The 18,714-nt window shown below is 38.0% G+C and overlaps 1 protein-coding gene across 1 annotated transcript; it reads right to left on the bottom strand.

Annotated features, from left to right (window-relative positions):
- Positions 1-15,235: 15,235 nt before the first annotated feature.
- On the bottom strand, positions 15,236-15,644 carry LOC116879643 (60S ribosomal protein L34-like). The gene is given in 1 exon segment (XM_032878005.1): positions 15,236-15,644. A coding segment is annotated over 1 exon segment (354 nt). The 5' UTR covers positions 15,631-15,644; the 3' UTR covers positions 15,236-15,276.
- Positions 15,645-18,714: the final 3,070 nt, after the last annotated feature.

The raw sequence follows: 18,714 nt of genomic DNA, 5'->3' as shown, positions 1-18,714 counted from the left end.
GCAAACTAACCTGCAACCGGGTAACAGGTTGGCCTCTGCTATTGGCAAGTTGGATACTCAATGGTGTCTGAAGCCAGATGGGCCTTAGTGAGTGGAAATCAGTGTTGCTGAGCCCATGAGTAATCTCTATTCATGTCACCATAGTAACTTTGTCCATAAATAAAAACAGGTATGTTTGGTTTAAGAGACTGATTTATGTCCAGAGAGCAGGTCATCTTGTCCACCTATTATTATAGTTTTTCTCTTCAAAAATTGCTCTTTGGTGATCATTCACATGGGACATAGATATAAACATTCTATGCCCATTCTAACAGATCTGTAGATATACTTTTTCCCCCTCATCCACATATTACTGATTTTCCAATCATATACCTTCCAAGCCCCTAACCTCATCAAGCCAAATTATTAGCTTTCCATGAAATATGGATTTGTCCCTCCAGTCATCTTTCTAGACACAATGAACAAGGTCCACAGAACTGCTTGAAGATCTGCCAATTGGGAATATTTTCGAATTCCACTGACATGCAGAGCCACCCCAAAGTGGGTTATAGAGCTGTAGCCATCCACATTTTGGTGATGTCAGCATAACATGGAGAACAGTCTTCATCAGTTAACTGGTCCTGGGAAAATTCCCATTAGATTGTCAATACAGACTGAGAAGGAGGAGGAAACATGTAGGAATTGGGGCCATGGCCACCTGAGCCATTTGCTTAGGCAGTTTATCTTTATCTTTACTATCCGCTCAAGCCTAATCTCAATACACACAACTTCGCTGACAGTGATTATAACAAACCTAATCAGGTAGTGATTTCAGTTGCTGTTACTGTTCCAAATATGGTTTCTTGCTGAAACAAATCAACCTATATCCTGACACCAAGTATGCAAATGGAAAATGATTATTTCTCTATGCCTATTATTAAAGACCATCAGAACCAGTTTGCTTTTGGCTGACAGAGTAGCAATGCACTGCACTATCTTTTTTCAGGGTTCTTTCAGCTCTCCAACCTTATCTCATAATCTAGTCTGCAGGGACTTGAATACCTCTCCATTCCATGGAGCATCACACTGAATCATTATATTAATGATAGTATGCTGACTGGATAAGGTGATAAGGAAATAACTACAGACACTTTGTTAGGATACCTGCTGGAGGGTGGGAGAAAAATCCCACAAAATTCAGTGTAAGCTGAAGAGTGAAATTTCTAGAGGTTCAGTGTGTAAGCTACCTCCAGATAGCTTTTCTTGCCTAAGGTCAAGTTTCTGCATTTTTCCTCTTCTACCATGAAGAAAGAGGTACGATGCCTAGTAAGTATCTTTAGGACTTCAGAAGTGACATATTCAGGGAGGTTATTCTGACTCATTTACCAAATGAGTAAGATTAAAAAGATCCCAGTATTGAAATATGACAAGAATGAAAGAAAGCCCTATCACAACTCCAGGCTTCTCTGCAAGCTGTTGTGCCCCTTGGGCAAATCTAGGACATGTGATGGTACTGGAAGTGTTAGTGGTAGATACTATATGGGGACTTTAGCAAATCCTATAGGTAAACCATAGCACGGTGACCTTTAGGACTTCGGAGCAAAGCTATGCGGTCCTCTGTACTTAACTCTTTCATTTAAAATTAGGGATTGGTATATTGTACACCTGAAATTAATATAACACTCTATGTTGACAATACGGGAATTAAAATTTAAAAACTTAGTGAAGAAATAAGGGGCTATTGGCTGGCTCAGTTGGTGGAGCATGGAACTCTTGTTCTCAGGGTCATGAGTCTGAGCCCTCCGTTGGGTATAGAGCCTACTTAAAAAAATAAAAATAAAATAAAATTGGGGAGATTTTAATAAAGACCCAGGTATCTTGCCCATCTTGTAAAATGTGGCAATGGGGACATGCATTTCCCTAGCTACAATCAGACAGGCAGCATGAGCAAATTCCAGTTTTCTCCTTACACCTACTATGCTTTATTTATTCATCCTTAACTTATTTACAGGATGAGTAGTACTAATAGTAATTTTGGAATAGGTATTTAGATATCTACATATATAGAGGAGGATCCAAGTTTATCCAGATGTTGAATGCCAGGGAAGCTTCATGTGACATCTCAGTTATAAACCAAAAAGAGACATTTATTGGGAGGATAAAGAATTGTCCTGTGGACACCAAGAGAGGTGGGTCAATGGATTCTGTGAGAACTTTCAAATAGGGGAGAAATCAAGCGGCAAAGCAGACCCCACTCTACTATAGTATGACCTCATCTTTACTAATTACATCTACAAGAGCCTTATTTCCAAATAAATTCACAGTATGAGGTACCTGGGCTCAACATATCTTTCAGGGGACACAATTCTACCCATAACAAATGGTTAAACCCCAGACAAAAACAAATCTGCCTCAGCATGGCTTCCCCAAAAGGCAGAGCCTGGGACAAGATGTGTGAGTAGTTTGGATTAAGTACATCAGAAGGGATGGCTCAGTTTTTTTTCAAGAAGTGATCCCAGTGAGCAGGACTGAGAAGACGAGAAGAGTGAGACGAGGAAGGAGGAAATGCCGATCTGAGTATATGTTACGGAGGTTGCCACTGTGGACACAAGCAGCTTGATTCTACTTGACCTTCCTGAAAAGGGTACAGAATGCTTCCCAGAATCATGTGCCAGAAGGATGGAAAGCAAAAACATTTATGCATCACCTCTGATTCCTCCTAATTTGAGGGGATGTTAACTCTCAGAGATGATGACTTCCTCACACTTAACAGGCCAATGTATATAGACAAAGTGAGCTCTCAGGGGCATTACTAGCACCACAGGAGTTCCAGGGCAAAAAGCAAAGATCTGTAACTGTCAACTTGAAGTGAGTGAAAGCCTGCCCGGAACTCTATGCTCCAGCCACAGTTAAATCAGAGCTCTGGCTGAGTGGACATGACTAGGCCACCAGATTCTCTCTCCAGGGAACACGGAATTGGGATGCAAAATCTATCATCAGCTGGTTGGTGACACACAGACAGGCAGGAATTGTAGGTGCCTACGAGAGCCAAATTAGGGACACAATTTTGTCCTGAAGAAACATAGCAGACATGCAGCAACATGAATATGAATAAAGCAGACATACAGAAGTTGCAAAGAGCAGAGAGCACGCTTCCCCCAGACAAATGGCGGTAGACAAGGGATCTGCTTTGCAGCCTGACTTCTCTCCAGTTTCAAGTTTCTGCTGTTCTGCCTCCCTCGGTGTCCGCAGGACAACTCTTATCCTCCCAATAAATGCCCCTTTTTGGTTTGTTGCCCAAATGTCATAGGAAGCTTCCCTGCCACTCAAGATCTGGATAAACTTGGATCCATCTCTATACATATGGAGATCCAAACACCTATCCCAAAATCACTGTGAATACTCAGATTACTATGAATATTATTCATCCTGTGAATACCTTAAGGATGAATAAATAAAGCATTACGAGTATAAGGAAAAACTGGAGTATGCATATACTGCCTGTCTGATTATAGCTAAGGAAATGCAAGCCCATTATTGCCAAATTTTACAAGATGGACAAGATACCCGGATCCCTATTAAGATTTCCCCAATTTTAAATGATGTCATATAATTAAAGTATTTTGAAGTACTCTGCCGACTAATCACATTTTTGTGCCAGATCTGGCCTAGGGGCTGTAGTTTCAACATCTGTCACATTCCTGAAGACACCTCTGCCTCCAGCCTCCTGTGCTTTTTTCAGAACGCTCTGACCTGACCACCTGGTGTGCACCTTGCCCCTTTCACTGATTTCCACAACACAAACAACCTCAGTAAGAATTACGTACAGAAGAACAAATATTGCATGACTCCACTTACTCGAGGTACCTGGGTAATCAAATTCATACAGACAGAAAGTAGAATGGTGGTTGCCACTGACTAGGGGGAAGAAGGGAATGAGGATTTAGGGTTTAACGAGGACAGACTTTCAGTTTGGGATGATGAAAACATTTTGGAGATGAACGACAGTGAAGGCTGCTCAACAACGTGAATGTACTTAATGCCACTGGACTGTATGCTTTAAAACGGCTAAAATGGTCAATTTTACGTTATGTACATTTTACCACAATTTTTAAAAATTGTGACTCTAGTGGTCTTCATTAAAGATTTGGGGAGGTTTGAAGAAGGATTCACATTATGCAAAAGCAATCATCTCCCATCCTCTCTCCTCCCAATGCCCTGGGCATACCAAGTTCCGCCTCCTCTAGTACGAAGATCATTATTTTTCTAAATAGACACTTCTATGCAAAAATTATCCTGGTGATTGCTATTTGAAAAGTAAAATCGTCTCATCAGACATGCATAAGACTGATGGACTTTCTGATGCGAGGGAACAGAAATTATCTCTGACTAAAGCACAAGATCTTACATACATATTTTCCTGAAAGAGTGAGATGATCTTTCTTAAGACAGTCTTTAAGCTACGCATGTGTGACATTATCCTAAGAAAGTTGTAGCATAATGAATAGGACTTATCAGGCATTAGTATTTCCATACCTCTGAACTCTGTTACAGCAGAGATAGAAAAGATGAGGTGTTGGAGAAATGTTAAAATCGAACCTTCATCCTCCGGCTTCTAAATTAGCAGTATATTAGAAAGCAATGCCTGGATATCTGAAAACAGCAGAAAGGAGAGCTGCCGCCTCTCTAATTTAATACCAAACTCCCAGGAGGAGTTTGCTCTCAGAGTTTTATCATGTATTATGGGGACAAGTATTGGCAGCCTTCCATGAGATACATATAAGCTTTTATCTTGTCCCTGAATCAGGTCATGTGACTGATAGCTGGATCCTTACATAGGCTTTTACCATCCTTTTAGTAATACACTTGGTGATTGAGTGGAGTCCATCAATCTAGTCCAGAGTTACGACCCTACTGGGCTTTATCCTGTTGATCCTCAACCATCTACCACACGTGTGCATTAACATTTCATAAAAGCTCTACTTACAGGTCTTCTAAAAGCTTTCTCCTACAGAGACTAGAGTCTTCAAAGCTTTTTTCTGTTTCTCAATAACTGAAAATAGTTGTTATACCTTAATGATAATGCAAAAAACAGAAGATGGGTGACTTCTATTCTGCACTAAAATTCCACAATACGTTATTCAGGCAACAACAATATAGAGTTATGGCCCTGACTCACTATTCGTAATTCTTCTCCAGTCCTAAAGAATCAAAAAATATCAGTGATTGAGGTTTGGTCAGAAGTCAGCTAATCCAAGGGTTACAAATTGCTCATCTCTAGGGTGAACCTGGCTTATAGAGATGTGTATTGTTTAGCAATTCAATCTTTTTCAGCCTGTGGAATTATTTGTCACATCTTCAAAGGTGGAGATTGCACATCGATATTAGAGATCTGGCCACACTAGCCTGCTGTTCCCATGTAGTCATGACGGGCTGGAGCCTGGATGCCACTGACGTCTGCGGACAGGACATGCATCCTCCACTTTGTCACAGATCTCCATGCTGGGTTGGCTGTCGCCACGTGCTTTATTAGCTAAGTATGCTGCCTGGATTTTGTAGGCATGCGAAGTGTTAACTGGTGTCATTTTAGAAATGATAAAATATGAGATTAAAAGGTGCTGAAATGACTCACTCAAAAGTGAACAGACAAAAATTGACAAAGGTACCTGATGCCAAATCCTGAGGCTATTCAAATTTCTTGTGAACACTAGAATTTACTCTTCATGAAATGCTACATTGTTCTAAGGGGCACAGTTTGAGGAAAACTGCATTACACTATTGCTTCTTTTATTTTTTTTCAGTATTTCTTCAGTTTACAAAAACAACAATTTCTAATCTCTATTCCCAACATAAGCTTCAATTAAGCAATAAGTGATCAAAAAATAATTAGTTATGACTATTGAAAATAAAGACTGTCTAATTCTTCTTCAATATTGTATTGCAACAGTTTTATATGCTTTATTTATGGTTTCTAATTTCTAAGTGACAACCTTGGTTAGAATTTTTTAATCTAACAAACTGAACACTAAACAAGAAAACATTAATTAACAGATGAAATGCATTTTTTCCTGTATCTTGAACCATTTCAAATAATGACTATGTTTTTATAATGTGAAATGTGTGTCTATTTGTTCCCCTATGTTAGAAACAAGCTTACCACTCAGACAAAAGAAAGAAAGAGAGTGAGAGAAAGAAAGAGAGGAAGGAAGGGAGGAAGGGAAAAAGGGAAGGGAGGGAAGGAAAAATAGTAGAGAGGGAGAGAGGAGGGAAGGAGGAAGGAAAAGATTGTACTATAAAAAATCCTCCATTTTCCCAATTTCTCCATTATCCCCCTACTCCTCTCTCTGTCCCAGGGAGCTGATCTCTATCAAGATTCCCATGCCTTCTCTCTTCTATTTGGCTTCTACCTATGGAAATCCATGATAGGAGGAGTTTATGGAGGCAAGAGAATGAAATCTAGTATATTTATTCCTCAAAATTTCTCCTTGCAAGGTCACCCTCAGCTGGTGGTATCCTCCAACCAAAAGTCAATACTCCATTCATCGTGATACTCCATACAACATTTCCTTCCAAGTTCTAAAACCTATTCTCTCTCCTCATTGCTTTAGACCTGCAGAGTGATGACATGTTGCTTGCTACTAAGCTCCAGGTCAATGAATCACTCCTTACGATTTCCCATCCTGCACCATTGTAAATAAACCCTCCTTGAATTTCCTATTTAATGTACTGTTCTTATTGAGATCCAGACTGATCACAAGAGGCACATTTCACTTGTATAATAGTTTTTAAATTAAAAGAAACAAAGTGAAAAATGAGATGGATGTAAATAGGACACAAAACTACCAGAAGCCAAAAGGAACTTCAATTCTAAGCAATTTATCAAGTTTTCTAAACAGTTTCCTCTCCCAGATGAATTATAGTAAAATCTATTAGTATAACTCTTTCACCTCCCCCAAATACTTCTGCTGTTTCATCATCTCTTTTAAAGATGTTTCCCCTTTATTAATTTGATACACACACTATTCCATCTTTCCCAATCTATAAACCCCAGTTCCTAGAAGCAATTATTCTACCCTTATATCATTTTTGCTTTTTCCTTTCATATCTTTAAAAAATATGCTTCTCATTCTATTTCCTGATTTATAAATTTTAGATATAATCTATTATAATACATGAGGAATGAGCTGGCTTGTCACCCACCCCCTTTCAACTAGTTGTTATATTTCTATTTTGTGTTCCTCATGTAGCTACACTGTGTCTTTTATAAAATACTAATATCTCTGTTCCTTACTTCACCAGCTGTGAACGTATATTTTACAGCAGTATACCAAATGCATACTTTGGCCAAATACCAAGGCAAAGCCAAACATGCTGCAACCATAATTTTTCTTCCCAGTTTTAAAAATGATCTTAATGACCATAGTTTTCATTTCAACATTACTCCATTCTTTTCACCGTAACTTCTATCACCTACACAACAACTTTTGCAATGTTAATAGTATTTATACATGATTAATTCTCCCATGCTTTATCTGTAGGTGGATGTAAAAGATGAAAGTCAATAAGAATATTACGAATATAAATATGGTTTCCTACGGATCCAAGCAGTGTCGATTGACTATTGTGTTATGTTTTCAACAGCCTTTGTCTTCAATTTCCTAATTGTAGTGAATTTTTCTTGCCTTTATCTCAGTACCAGTGTGTATAAAATTATAAAGGTTCTATTGAATCACCATTCCCCCTGCTGCCTCAGTTTGGACTGGCTGAACTCCAAGCCTGCGGCCTGACTGCCGTGCTGAGGGTTCCCTTCGCTGCTCTTCTAGAGACAAATTGGCTCCACGATTTCAAAGGATGCCAAGACATTTTTTGTCTTAATTTTCTTCCTTGTTTGGATCTAGTCCAGACTCAAATAATTTTCCTTTCAGGTCTAGGAAGTATTTTATGAGTCTTGCGACATTATTCATTTGAACTTTAAAGCTATCTCCTCACTGTCTTGTAACATTCAACATTGTCGATGTGATACCAGACTTGTCATTTTTCTGTAGGTCATATTTTTTTTTCTCAAGAAAAATTTTAGAGTCTTCTCTTTATCCTTAGTAATTTGAATTTTCACAATGATGTGTCTTGGGATGTGTGCGCCAAGACCTCATTGCAGTTTTTATTTTTTTCAAGTTTTTATTTAAATTCCTGTTACTTACCACACACTATAATATTAGTTTCAGGTGTACAGTATAGTTATTCAGCATTTCCATATATCACCTGGTGCTCATCACAAGTGCACACCTTTACCCCCATAATCTATTTCACCCACCCCCATCCTTCTGGTAACCATCAGTTTGTTCTCCATAGATAAGAGTCGGTTTCTTGGTTTGCCTCTCCTTTTTTTCCCCCTTTGCTCATTTGTTTTGTTTTGTTTTTAAAGATTTTATTTATTTATTTGACAGACAGAGATCACAAGTAGGCAGAGAGGCAGGCAGAGAGAGAGAGGAGGAGGAAGCAGGCTCCCTGCCGAGCAGAGAGCCCAATGCGGGGCTCGATCCCAGGATCCTGAGATCACGACCTGAGCCAAAGGCAAAGGCTTAACCCACCGAGCCACCCAGGTGCCCACATTTGTTTTGTTTCTTAAATTCCACACATGAGTGAAATCGTATTTTATTTGTCTTTCTCTGACTGACTTACTTTGTTTAGCATAATACTCTCGGCCTCCATCCACACTGTTGCAACGGCAAGATTTCATTCCTTTTATGGTTGACTAATATTCCATTGTATAAAGATACCATTTCTTCTTTATCCATTCTTCAGTTGATGGACACTTGGGCTGTTTTCATCATCTAACTATTGTAGATAATGCTGCTATAAACATCAAGGTGCATGTATCTCTTTTAATTAGTATTTTTATATTTTTTGGATAAATATCTAGTACTGCAATTTGTGGATCCTAGGGTAGTTCTATTTTTAACTTTTGGAGGAAGTTCCATACTGTTTTCCACAATGGTTGCACCAGTTTCCATTCCCACCAACAGTGCAAGAAGGTTTCTTTTTCTCCACATCCTTACCAACACCTGTTGTTTCTTGAGTTACTGATTTTAGCCATTCTGACAGGTATGAGGTGATATCTCATTGTCGTTTGGATTTGCATTTCCCTGATGGTAAGTGATGTTGAGCATGTTCTCATGGGTCTGTTGGCCATCTATATGTTTTCTTTGGAAAAACATCTATTCATGTTTTGTGCCCATTTTTAATTAGATTATTCATTTTTGGGGTATTGAGTTGTATTAGTTCTTTATGTATTTTGGATATTTTATCAGCTATGTCATTTGCAAATATTTTCTCCCATTCTGCAGGTTGTCTTTTTGTTTTGTTGATTGTTTCCTTCGTTGTGCAGAAGTGTTTTATTTTGATGCAGTCCCAATATTTATTTTTGCTTTTGTTTCCATTGCCTCAGGAGACATATCTAGAAAGAAGTTGCTATGGCTGAGGTCAAAGAAGTTACTGGGTCCTTTGCTAGGATTTTTATGGTTTTGGGTCTCACATGTAGGTCTTTAATCCATTTTGAATTTATTTTCGTGTATGGTATAAGAAAGTGATTCAGTTTCATTCTTCCGCTTGTTGCTGTCCAGTTTTCCCAACACCATTTGTTGAAGAGAATGTCTTTTCCCATTGGATATTCTTTCCTGCTTTGTTGAAGATTAATTGAACTTATAGAAGTGGGTTCATTTCTGGGTTTTCTTTTCATTTCTATGGATCTAAGTGTCTGTTTTGTACCAGAACCATACTGTCTTGATCACTACAGCTCTGTAACACAAATTGAAGTCTGGAATTGTGGTGCCCCCAGTTTTGTTTTTCTTTTTCAAGATTGCTTTGGCTATCCAGGGTTTTTTGTGGCTCCATACAAATTTTAGGATCATTTGTACTAGCCCTTTGAAAAATGCTATTGGTATCTTGATAGGGATTGCATTAAATGCATAGATTGGTTTGGGTAGGACAGACATTTTAACAATATTTATTCTTTCAATCCATGTCTTTCCATTTCTTTGTGTCATCTTCAATTTCTTTCATTAGTGTTTTATAGTTTTCAGAGTACAGGTCTTTCATCCCTTTGGTTAGTTTATTCCTAGGTATCTTACTGGCTTGGGTGCAATTACAAATGGATTGATTCCTTGATTTCTTTTTCTATTGCTTTACTATTGGCATTTACAAATGCAAGAGATTTTTGTATGCTGATTTTCTATCCTGCAACTTTACTGAATTTATCAATTCTAGCAGTTTTGGGGGGAGTCTTTCTATATATTGTATTATACAATCTGCAAATAGAGAATGTTTTACTTCCTTCTTGCCAGTTTGGATGCCTTTTATTTCTTTTTGTTGTCTGATTGCTGTGGCTAGGACTTCCAGTACTATGTTAAGTAAAAGTGGTGAGAGCAGGCACCCTTGTCTTGTTCCTGATCTGAGAAGAAAATCTCTGTTTTTCCCTTTGAGTATGATGTTAGCTGTGGGGTTTTATATATGGCCTTTATTATGTTGAGGCATGTTCCCTCTAACCCTACTTTGTTGAGGGTTTTTATCATGAATGGATGTTGTACTTTGTCAAATAATTTTTCTGCACCTACCAAAATGATCACATGGTTCTTATCCTTTCTTTCATTAATGTGATGTATCACATGGATTGATTTGAGAATACTGAATCACCCTTGGAAGCAAGGAATAAATCCCACATGATCATGTTGAGTGATTTTTTTTTTAAATGTATTCTTGGATTCAGTTTGCTACTATTTTATTGAGGATTTTTGCATCTATGTTCATGAGAGATATTGGCCTATAGTTCTCTTTCTTTTGTGGTGTCTTTAGCTGGTTTTAGTATCAGGGTAATGCTAGCCATGCAGAATAAACTTGGAATATTTCCTTCCTCTTCCATTTTTTGGAACAGTTTGAGAAGAACTGGTATTAACTTTTAAATGTTTGGTAGAATTCTCCTGTGAAGCCACTTGGTCCTGGACTTTTGTTTTGGGGAGTTTTTTGATTATTGATTTAATTTCTCTGCTGGTAATCAGTCTGTTCAAGTTTTCTATTTCTTCCTGTTTCGATTTTGGTAATTTTTGTTTCTAGGAATTTATCCATTTCTTCTAGATTGTCTAATATTTTGTCATATAATTTTTCATAATATTCTCTTATAATGTATTTCTGTGGTGTTTGTTATTTTTCCTCTCTCATTTTTTATTTTATTTATTTAGATCTTCTCTCTTTTCTTTTTGATAAGTCTGGCTAGAGTTTTCTCTTTTCTTTTTGAAAAGTCTGGCTAGAGGTTTATCAATGTTTTTAATTTTTTCAAAGAAACAGCTACTAGTTTCATTGATCGTTTCTTTTCTCCTCCTCCTCCCCCTCTCCCTCCTCCTCCACCTCCTCCTCCTCCTCCTTCTTCTTTTCTTAGCTTCTATTTCACTTATTTCTGCTTTAATCTTTATTATATCCTTCCTTCTGCTGGCTTTAGGCTTTGTTTGTTATTCTTTTTCTAGCTCTGGTAGGTGTAAGTTTAGGGTCTTTATTTGAGATTTTTCTTGCTTCTTGAGGTGGGCCTGTATTGCTATAGACTTCCCTCTTAGGACCTCTTTTCTGTATCCCAAAGGTTTTGGACCATTTTCATTTTCATTTTTTCCATATATTTTTTTATTTCTTCTCTGATTTCCTGGTTGAACTATTCATTGTTTAGCAGTGTGTTGTTTAATCTCCATGTATTTGTGGTCTTTCCAGATTTCTTCTTGTGGCTAACTTCTAGTTTCATAGCATTGTGGTCAGAAAAGGTGCATGGTATGACTTCAATCTTTCCTATTTATCAAGGCCTATTTGGTGACCTAATATGTAATCTATTCTGGAGAATATATTCCATGTGCACTTGAAAAGTATATGTATTCTACTGTTTTAAGACAGTGTTCTGAATATATTTATAAAGCCCATCTCATCAGTGTGTCATCCAAAGCCATTGTTTCTTTGATTTACTGCTTAGATGATCTGTCCATTGCTTTAAGTGGGGTATTAAAGTCCCCTACTATTATTATGTTATTATCAATTACTTCTTTTATGTTTGTTATTATTTTTATTTGGGTTACAAATATTTAAGTGCTGCCATGTTGGGCACATAAATATTTACAATTGTTATGACTTCTTGTTGGACTGTCCCCTCTATTACATAGTGTTCTTCTTTGTCTCTCTTTTTTTTTTAAGATTTTATTTATTTATTTGACAGACAGAGATCACAAGTAGGCAGAGAGGCAGGCAGAGAGATAGGAGGAAGTGGGCTTCCTGCTGAGCAGAGAGCCCAATGCGGGGCTTGATCCCAGGACCCCGAGATCATGACCTGAGCCGAAGGCAGAGACTTTAACCCACTGAGCCATCCAGGCACCCCTTCTTTGTCTCTTATTATAGTCTTTATTTTGAAGTCTAATTTGTCAGATATAAGTATTGGTACTCCAGCTTTCTTTTGACACCAATTTGTATGTTAAGTGTTTCTCCATCCTCCCATTTTCAGTCTGCAGGCACCGTTAGGCTTACAGTGAGTCTCTTGGGGTGCCTGGGCGGCTCAGTCAGTTGAGTGCCTGTCTTCAGCTTGGGTCATGATCTTAGGGCCCTTGGATTGAGCCCTGGGTCTGGCTCCCTGCTCAGCAAGGAGTCTGCTTCTCCCTCTCCCTCTGCTCCTCCCTCCTGCTTGTGCCTCTATCTCTCTCTCAAATAAATAAATAAAAATGTTTAAGAAATAGTCTCTTCTAGGCAGCATATAGATAGCTGTTGTGGGTTTTTTTTTAAATTTATTTTATTTATTTATTTGACAGAGAGAGAGAGATCACAAGTAGGCAGAGAGACAGGCAGAGGAAGAGGGAGAAGCAGGCTCCCTGCTGAACAGAGAGCCTGATGTGGGGCTCGATCCCAGGACCCTGAGACCATGACCTGAGCGGAAGGCAAAGGCTTAACCCACTGAGCCACCCAGGCGCTCCGTCTGTTGTTTTTCATAGCTTCTGACACCCTAGGTCTTTTGCTTGGAACATTTAGTCCATTTATATTGAAAGTAATTATTGGTAGATCTGTATTTATTGCCACTTTATTACTTGTTTTGTGGTTGTTTCTGGAGATTTTCTCTGATCCTTTCTCAGGTTTTGCTGATTTTCTTTAGTGTTATATTTGGATTTCTTTGTCTCTATTTTTTCCATGTTCATTAAGTTTTTGATATATGCTTATCATTAGGTTTGTACATAACCTTTTCTGCAAACAGCAGTCTATATTAAGTTGATGGTTATTCAAGCTTGATCCCTTCTTTTCTCTCCTCCTGTTTTAGGTTTATGGTATTATATTTTATATCCTTTTGTGTGTGTGTGAGTTCCTTGATTGATTTTTACAGAAATACTCATTTTTACTGCCTTTGTGTTTCCTGCCTTTTTATTGTCACTTTTGGTCTCTCCTTTCCACTCAAAGAATCCCCTTTAATATTTCTTGCAGGGCTGGCTTAGTGGTCATGAATTCCTTTATTTTTTGTTTGGGAAACTCTTTATCTCTGCTTCTAATCTGAATGGCCGCCTTCCTGGATGGAGTATTCTCGGCTGCAGATTTTTCCCACCCAGCACTTTGAATATATCATGCCACTCTCTTCTGACTTGTCAAGTTTCTGTTGAAAAATCTCCAGCTAGTTTTACAGGTATTTCCTTGTATATTAATGAATTCTTTTGTCCTGCTTTAAATTTTTTTCTTTAGCATCATATTTTGCAAATTTACATCACTGTATGTAATGGCATTGGCCTACTTTTGTTGATTTTAATGGGAGTTTTCTGTGCCTCCCAGATCTGGTTCTCTGTTTCCTTCCCCAGATTAGTTTTCAGCTATCCCCAGAAAGTTTTCAGCTATTATTTCTTCAAATAAATTTTTAGCATCCTTTTCTCTTCTTCTTCTAGGACTCCTATAATGAAAATGTTATAACTTTTGATGGAGTCACTGAGTTCCCTTAATCTATTCTCATTTTGGATAATTCTATTTTCTCTCCTTGTTCAGTTTCATTGCTTGCCATTTCTTTGTATTCTAGGTCACTAATTCATTCTGCTTCTTCCAGTATGTTGTTCATTATATCAAGTGTGTTTCTAATCTCATTTATTGTACTCTTCATCTCTTAATTCTTTTTTTAGCTCTTTTATCTCTGTGATAAGGATCTCACTGATGTCCTCTATTCTTTTCTCAAGCCCAGTGACTATTCTTATGATCATTGCTTTAAATTCTCCAGCAGCATGTTACTTATATCAGTTTCACTTAAATCTCTGGCTGTGCCTTTGTCTTATTCTTTCATTTGGCATAAATTCCTCTGTCTTGGCTTTTTGTCTAAGTCTGTGCCTTCTTCCGTGTGTTAGAAAAGCTAGTTATGTCTCCTGCTCCTGAAAGTAGTGGCCTTATGAAGAAGAGGTCGTGAAGTACCCAGGGCCTGATGCTTCAGGGAGTGTCTCCTGCGTGTGCCATGTGTGCTATGCTGTTGTGTTCTGGCTGCTTGTCCTTCAGGCCAGTCATCTGCAGAGGTTTTCCTTGACTGCTGGGGGCAGTGTTTGATCCGTGGCCCAAATGTGGAGTATTTTAACTAGGTGTGTTTTGGTCTGTTTGTGAAATGAAACCAGTCACCACCTGTCTTACATTGTCATGGTAAGAGCAAGAGACATAAACTGAGTGTGGAAGAAAAAAGGAAGCTGGAATTGAAAACTGAAAGAGCTGTTTGTGAGATCAGGAGAGATTCCCACAGACTTCCAAAATAACCATGCAAGGTACAATGCGTAAGGAAGAAAATCAAATTTAAGGACATCTATTAAATTATCTGCCCAGCATTGTTATCTGGGATTTGTCCACTAACATCCCAGCTTCCCTACACACATAGACACACACACACACACACACACACACACACACACACACAACTTGACTGTGGCTACAGTAAGTTCTAGAGTTTGGCTTCATCACTGTTAAGCATAGTTGACTGGTTCAAGGTGGATATCTGAGCCAAGATGATTTCATCAGTATCTTCAAGAACTTTTTAATTTTATCTTATTTTTCCCAAGGACTTTTTAAACAAACTTTTTATTTTAGAAAATTTTCTATTCGCAGAAAAGTTGTGAAGATAGTGTACCTCACATCCACACCCTGTTTCCCCTATTGTTAATACCTTACATTAGTATAGTACATTTATATAAACAATGAACCAATATTGATATGTTACAATAAGACCTATTTTATTTTTTTTAGCCTTTTGATTTTTTTATTACTCAAAAAAGCTTCATTTTTTTATTTAGCTTTCTGACTCTGTGCTTGTGCCTTCAACACTTTCACAACGATTTTCTGCTCCTCGATAAGGAAAGCATGCTTGATCCTGTCACGAACACACTTTGCACACATGAAACAACTATGGACCCTGCTGACATGTTTTTTCATTTTAGACAACCTCATAAGCACTTTAGGCCTCACAGCACGAACTCCTCAAAGTCAGCCTGGGCATATGCCACACGCAGATTTTGGTGCTTTCCCAACCTTCTTGGTATAAAGGTAAACAATTCTATTACCCGGGGTCCGTGACAGCCTAGTTTTGTTAGAGGCAGTATTGTAGGACAGCCTACGACAGTAGGTCAAACACTGGACCATTCTGAATGCCTACGGACGCCATCCCCCAAGACTTATTTTATTTTTGATGACCTTAACAGTTTTGAGGAGTACTGGTCAGGTATTTTATAAAATGTCCCTCAGTTGAAATTGATCTGTTTTTCTCCTGATAAGATTTAGGTTATAGGTTTTGAGGAAAAAGGCCACAGGGATAAATTGTCATTCCTATCACATCATGTCAAGGGTGCTTACTATCAACATGACTCATCAGCACTACTGATGTTAATTGTGATCACTGAAAACTGATTTGTTTGTTTTCTCCACTGCTAAGTTACTCTTTCCCTATTCCCGTTCTGTAGCATTTAAAAGGAAGCTGCTATGCAAAATCCACACTTCGGGAATAAAGAGTTATATTCCACCTACATAAGAATCTACATAAATTATTTCAAATTTTTCTACAGGAGATCTTTCTTTCATCATTTATTTATATTAGTATGAGTTCATGGTTATTTCTTTTATACTTTGAGTTATAATTCAACACTACATTCTTGGTTGCTCAAATTATTCTAGCTTTGGCTATCAGCAGTTCTTGCTCCAGAGATTTTTGCACTGGTTATAGGAGACTTTCTGGGTAGCTAAGTATATTTTATATAAAACTCAAAATTGTCAGAAGACACTTTTTTCTGCCAGAATAGAGAAGTGATGGAATTAAGTGTACAGAGAAAGGAAAGAATGAGAAACCACCCGAAAAAGCAAAAGCAGATACCTTTACTCCCTCACTTCATGTTAGATCTTCATCCTGAGACCCTGTATCCTATCCTGATGTTTTGTGTGCCATTCCAGTTTCTGCAAACAAAATCCCTCTTTTTTCCTAAATCAGATCTATTTCTTCAACTTAAAGAGTTAAAGCTACAGAAAGATTCTGCATTATTCAGGCGAGGGCAAAGGTAAAGAAATTGCACATAATGGCCCTTGATACATAAAGGTTGAGGGTTTGTGTTTCCTTCAGTTTCTGTCCCATTCTGCCCTTCTCAGTCCTGCCTTGGAGGCTTTGTTGATAATTGCTATCAACATCCCCAGCTCTGCCCATCTCTGGAATCAATAAGATGCAGACCATGTGTCCTTACCCTCTAAATTGAATTTGGATACCTTGGAGTCTGAATAAGCCCTTTGACAGAAGCTTCCCAAGTGACGCTGAAAACCAGCACTACCCAAAGGACTCAAATCATGAGTCCCTCTCCTCTAGCTATCTCAGGAAATTTGATGCTAGTCTGGTGAACTTGAGATTCCCTCTTTATTTTGATCGTAGTCCCCTGACCCTCCAGCACTTCTTCTGCTGCTCTGGTCAGTTTTCCAATTTTATGAGAAACATACCTACTACCTCCACCATGCTTCCCTGACTCCAGCTAAGTTTTTTTTTTTTTTTTTTTTCTATATTTTTGGTACCATTTTCTCCAGTCCCCGGTGGTAAGTCCCAAAATATCACATTGGTACTCAGCGTATAATACTATATATTATGATGACAGTTTAAGAGTTAAAGAGAAATTTCATTCTATTTCAAGAACAAACTTTTGGGGTGCCTGGGTGGCTCAGTGGGTTAAAGCCTCTGCCTTCAGCTCAGGTCATGATCCCAGCGTCCTGGGATCAAGCCCCGCATCGGGCTCTCTGCTCTGAGGGGAGCCTGCTTTCTCCTCTCTCTCCGCATGCTTGTAATCTCTGTCAAATAAATAAATAAAATCTTTAAAAAAAAAAAAAAAGAACAAACTTTTAAGGTAGATACTATTCCCGTATCACAAATTAGAAAACTGTCATTCAGAGAGATTCACTGACTTGTCTGTCACAATATAGGGTGAAGGTGGGATTCAACCAATGACTTCTGATTACAAGAGCCATGCTCCTGTGGTACCATACAGCACACATTAAAAATTATTGAGTTAAGCTGAATCCCTATTCTCTGGTTGAAGGGAACATATAGTGATCTTATGTGTCAGCCTTCTTGATATGGCCAAGAAAACTATCAGATATGCATATATAACCAACATAGTGCCCATCTATATCATCATTTTACAGAAATTCTTACAGAGTGGATTTTTCCTTTCACAAATATATTGTAGTAGGTATGAGAAAGTTAGAGAATAAAACTGATTTGTAATCATTAGTAATTTGTTATAATAACTAAAAACAGGATTTCAGCATTATCTTATTTAGTTAAAATATAATTCAAAACAATGACAGACATTTTAGGAGTTGGATTATATTTTGTTTTAATTGGAAGCTAAAAGTCAGCTCCACTAAAAGGTATATAGAGGACTTTAGTACAAACTTGTTTAGACTGGGAAATTTACTGACGGCCATTTGTTTGATAGTTGTGCATATTTCCAATAAAGTTGTTGTCTTAGTTTTCTATTGTTGCTCTAACAAATTACAATATATTTACTGGCTTAAAACAGCACAAATGTACTATCTTACCGTTCTATAAGTGAGAAGTCTGACAAGATTCTCACTGGCCTAAATTCAAATGCTATGTTCCTTTCTGGATCTTGAGGGCAGGATTCATGTCTTTGCTCATTCAGGTTGTTAACAGAATTCAGTCCCTGTAGTTGTAGGAATGAAGTCTCCATGTCAGCTGAAGGCTATTTCCAGCTTCTAGAGACCACTGTATTTCTTGGCCCTTGGTCCCCTTCCTCCATCTTCAAACCTGGCAATGGTGGTTGGGGGAGGGGGGGTAGGATTCAAGTCTTTCTCTCACTTCAAATCTCTCCTCTTTCTTCTTTCTCTTCTCTTTGACCCAGCCTGGAAAGTCTCTCTACTTTTATGGACTCCTCTCTTTAAGTCCACACAATCCAGGATAATCTCCCCATTTGAAGGTCTGTTCCTTTAGTCACAACCACAAAGTCCCTTTTGCCAAGTAAGGTAATATATTCACAGGTTCCCCACATTAGTGCATGGGCATATTTGGGGGGAGCTATTATTCCACCTACTGCAGCTGCCAAATCACTGTAACTTTTAACCTCATAGACCTTTACAGTAATTTAAACTCACATTCATTTGCTTCACTAGAATAAAGAAAAACATTTCAATCATTTATCTTCATTTTGTTTTTTTCTTAATTTTTCTTCCACCAAT

This window comes from Lontra canadensis, unplaced genomic scaffold (genome assembly GCF_010015895.1).
Source record: "Lontra canadensis isolate GAN:19392208 unplaced genomic scaffold, GSC_riverotter_1.0 scaffold62, whole genome shotgun sequence".
Classification (NCBI taxonomy): domain Eukaryota; kingdom Metazoa; phylum Chordata; class Mammalia; order Carnivora; family Mustelidae; genus Lontra; species Lontra canadensis.
The sequence above is the reverse complement of the archived record's forward strand: the minus strand, read 5'-3'. Positions and strand labels throughout refer to the sequence as shown.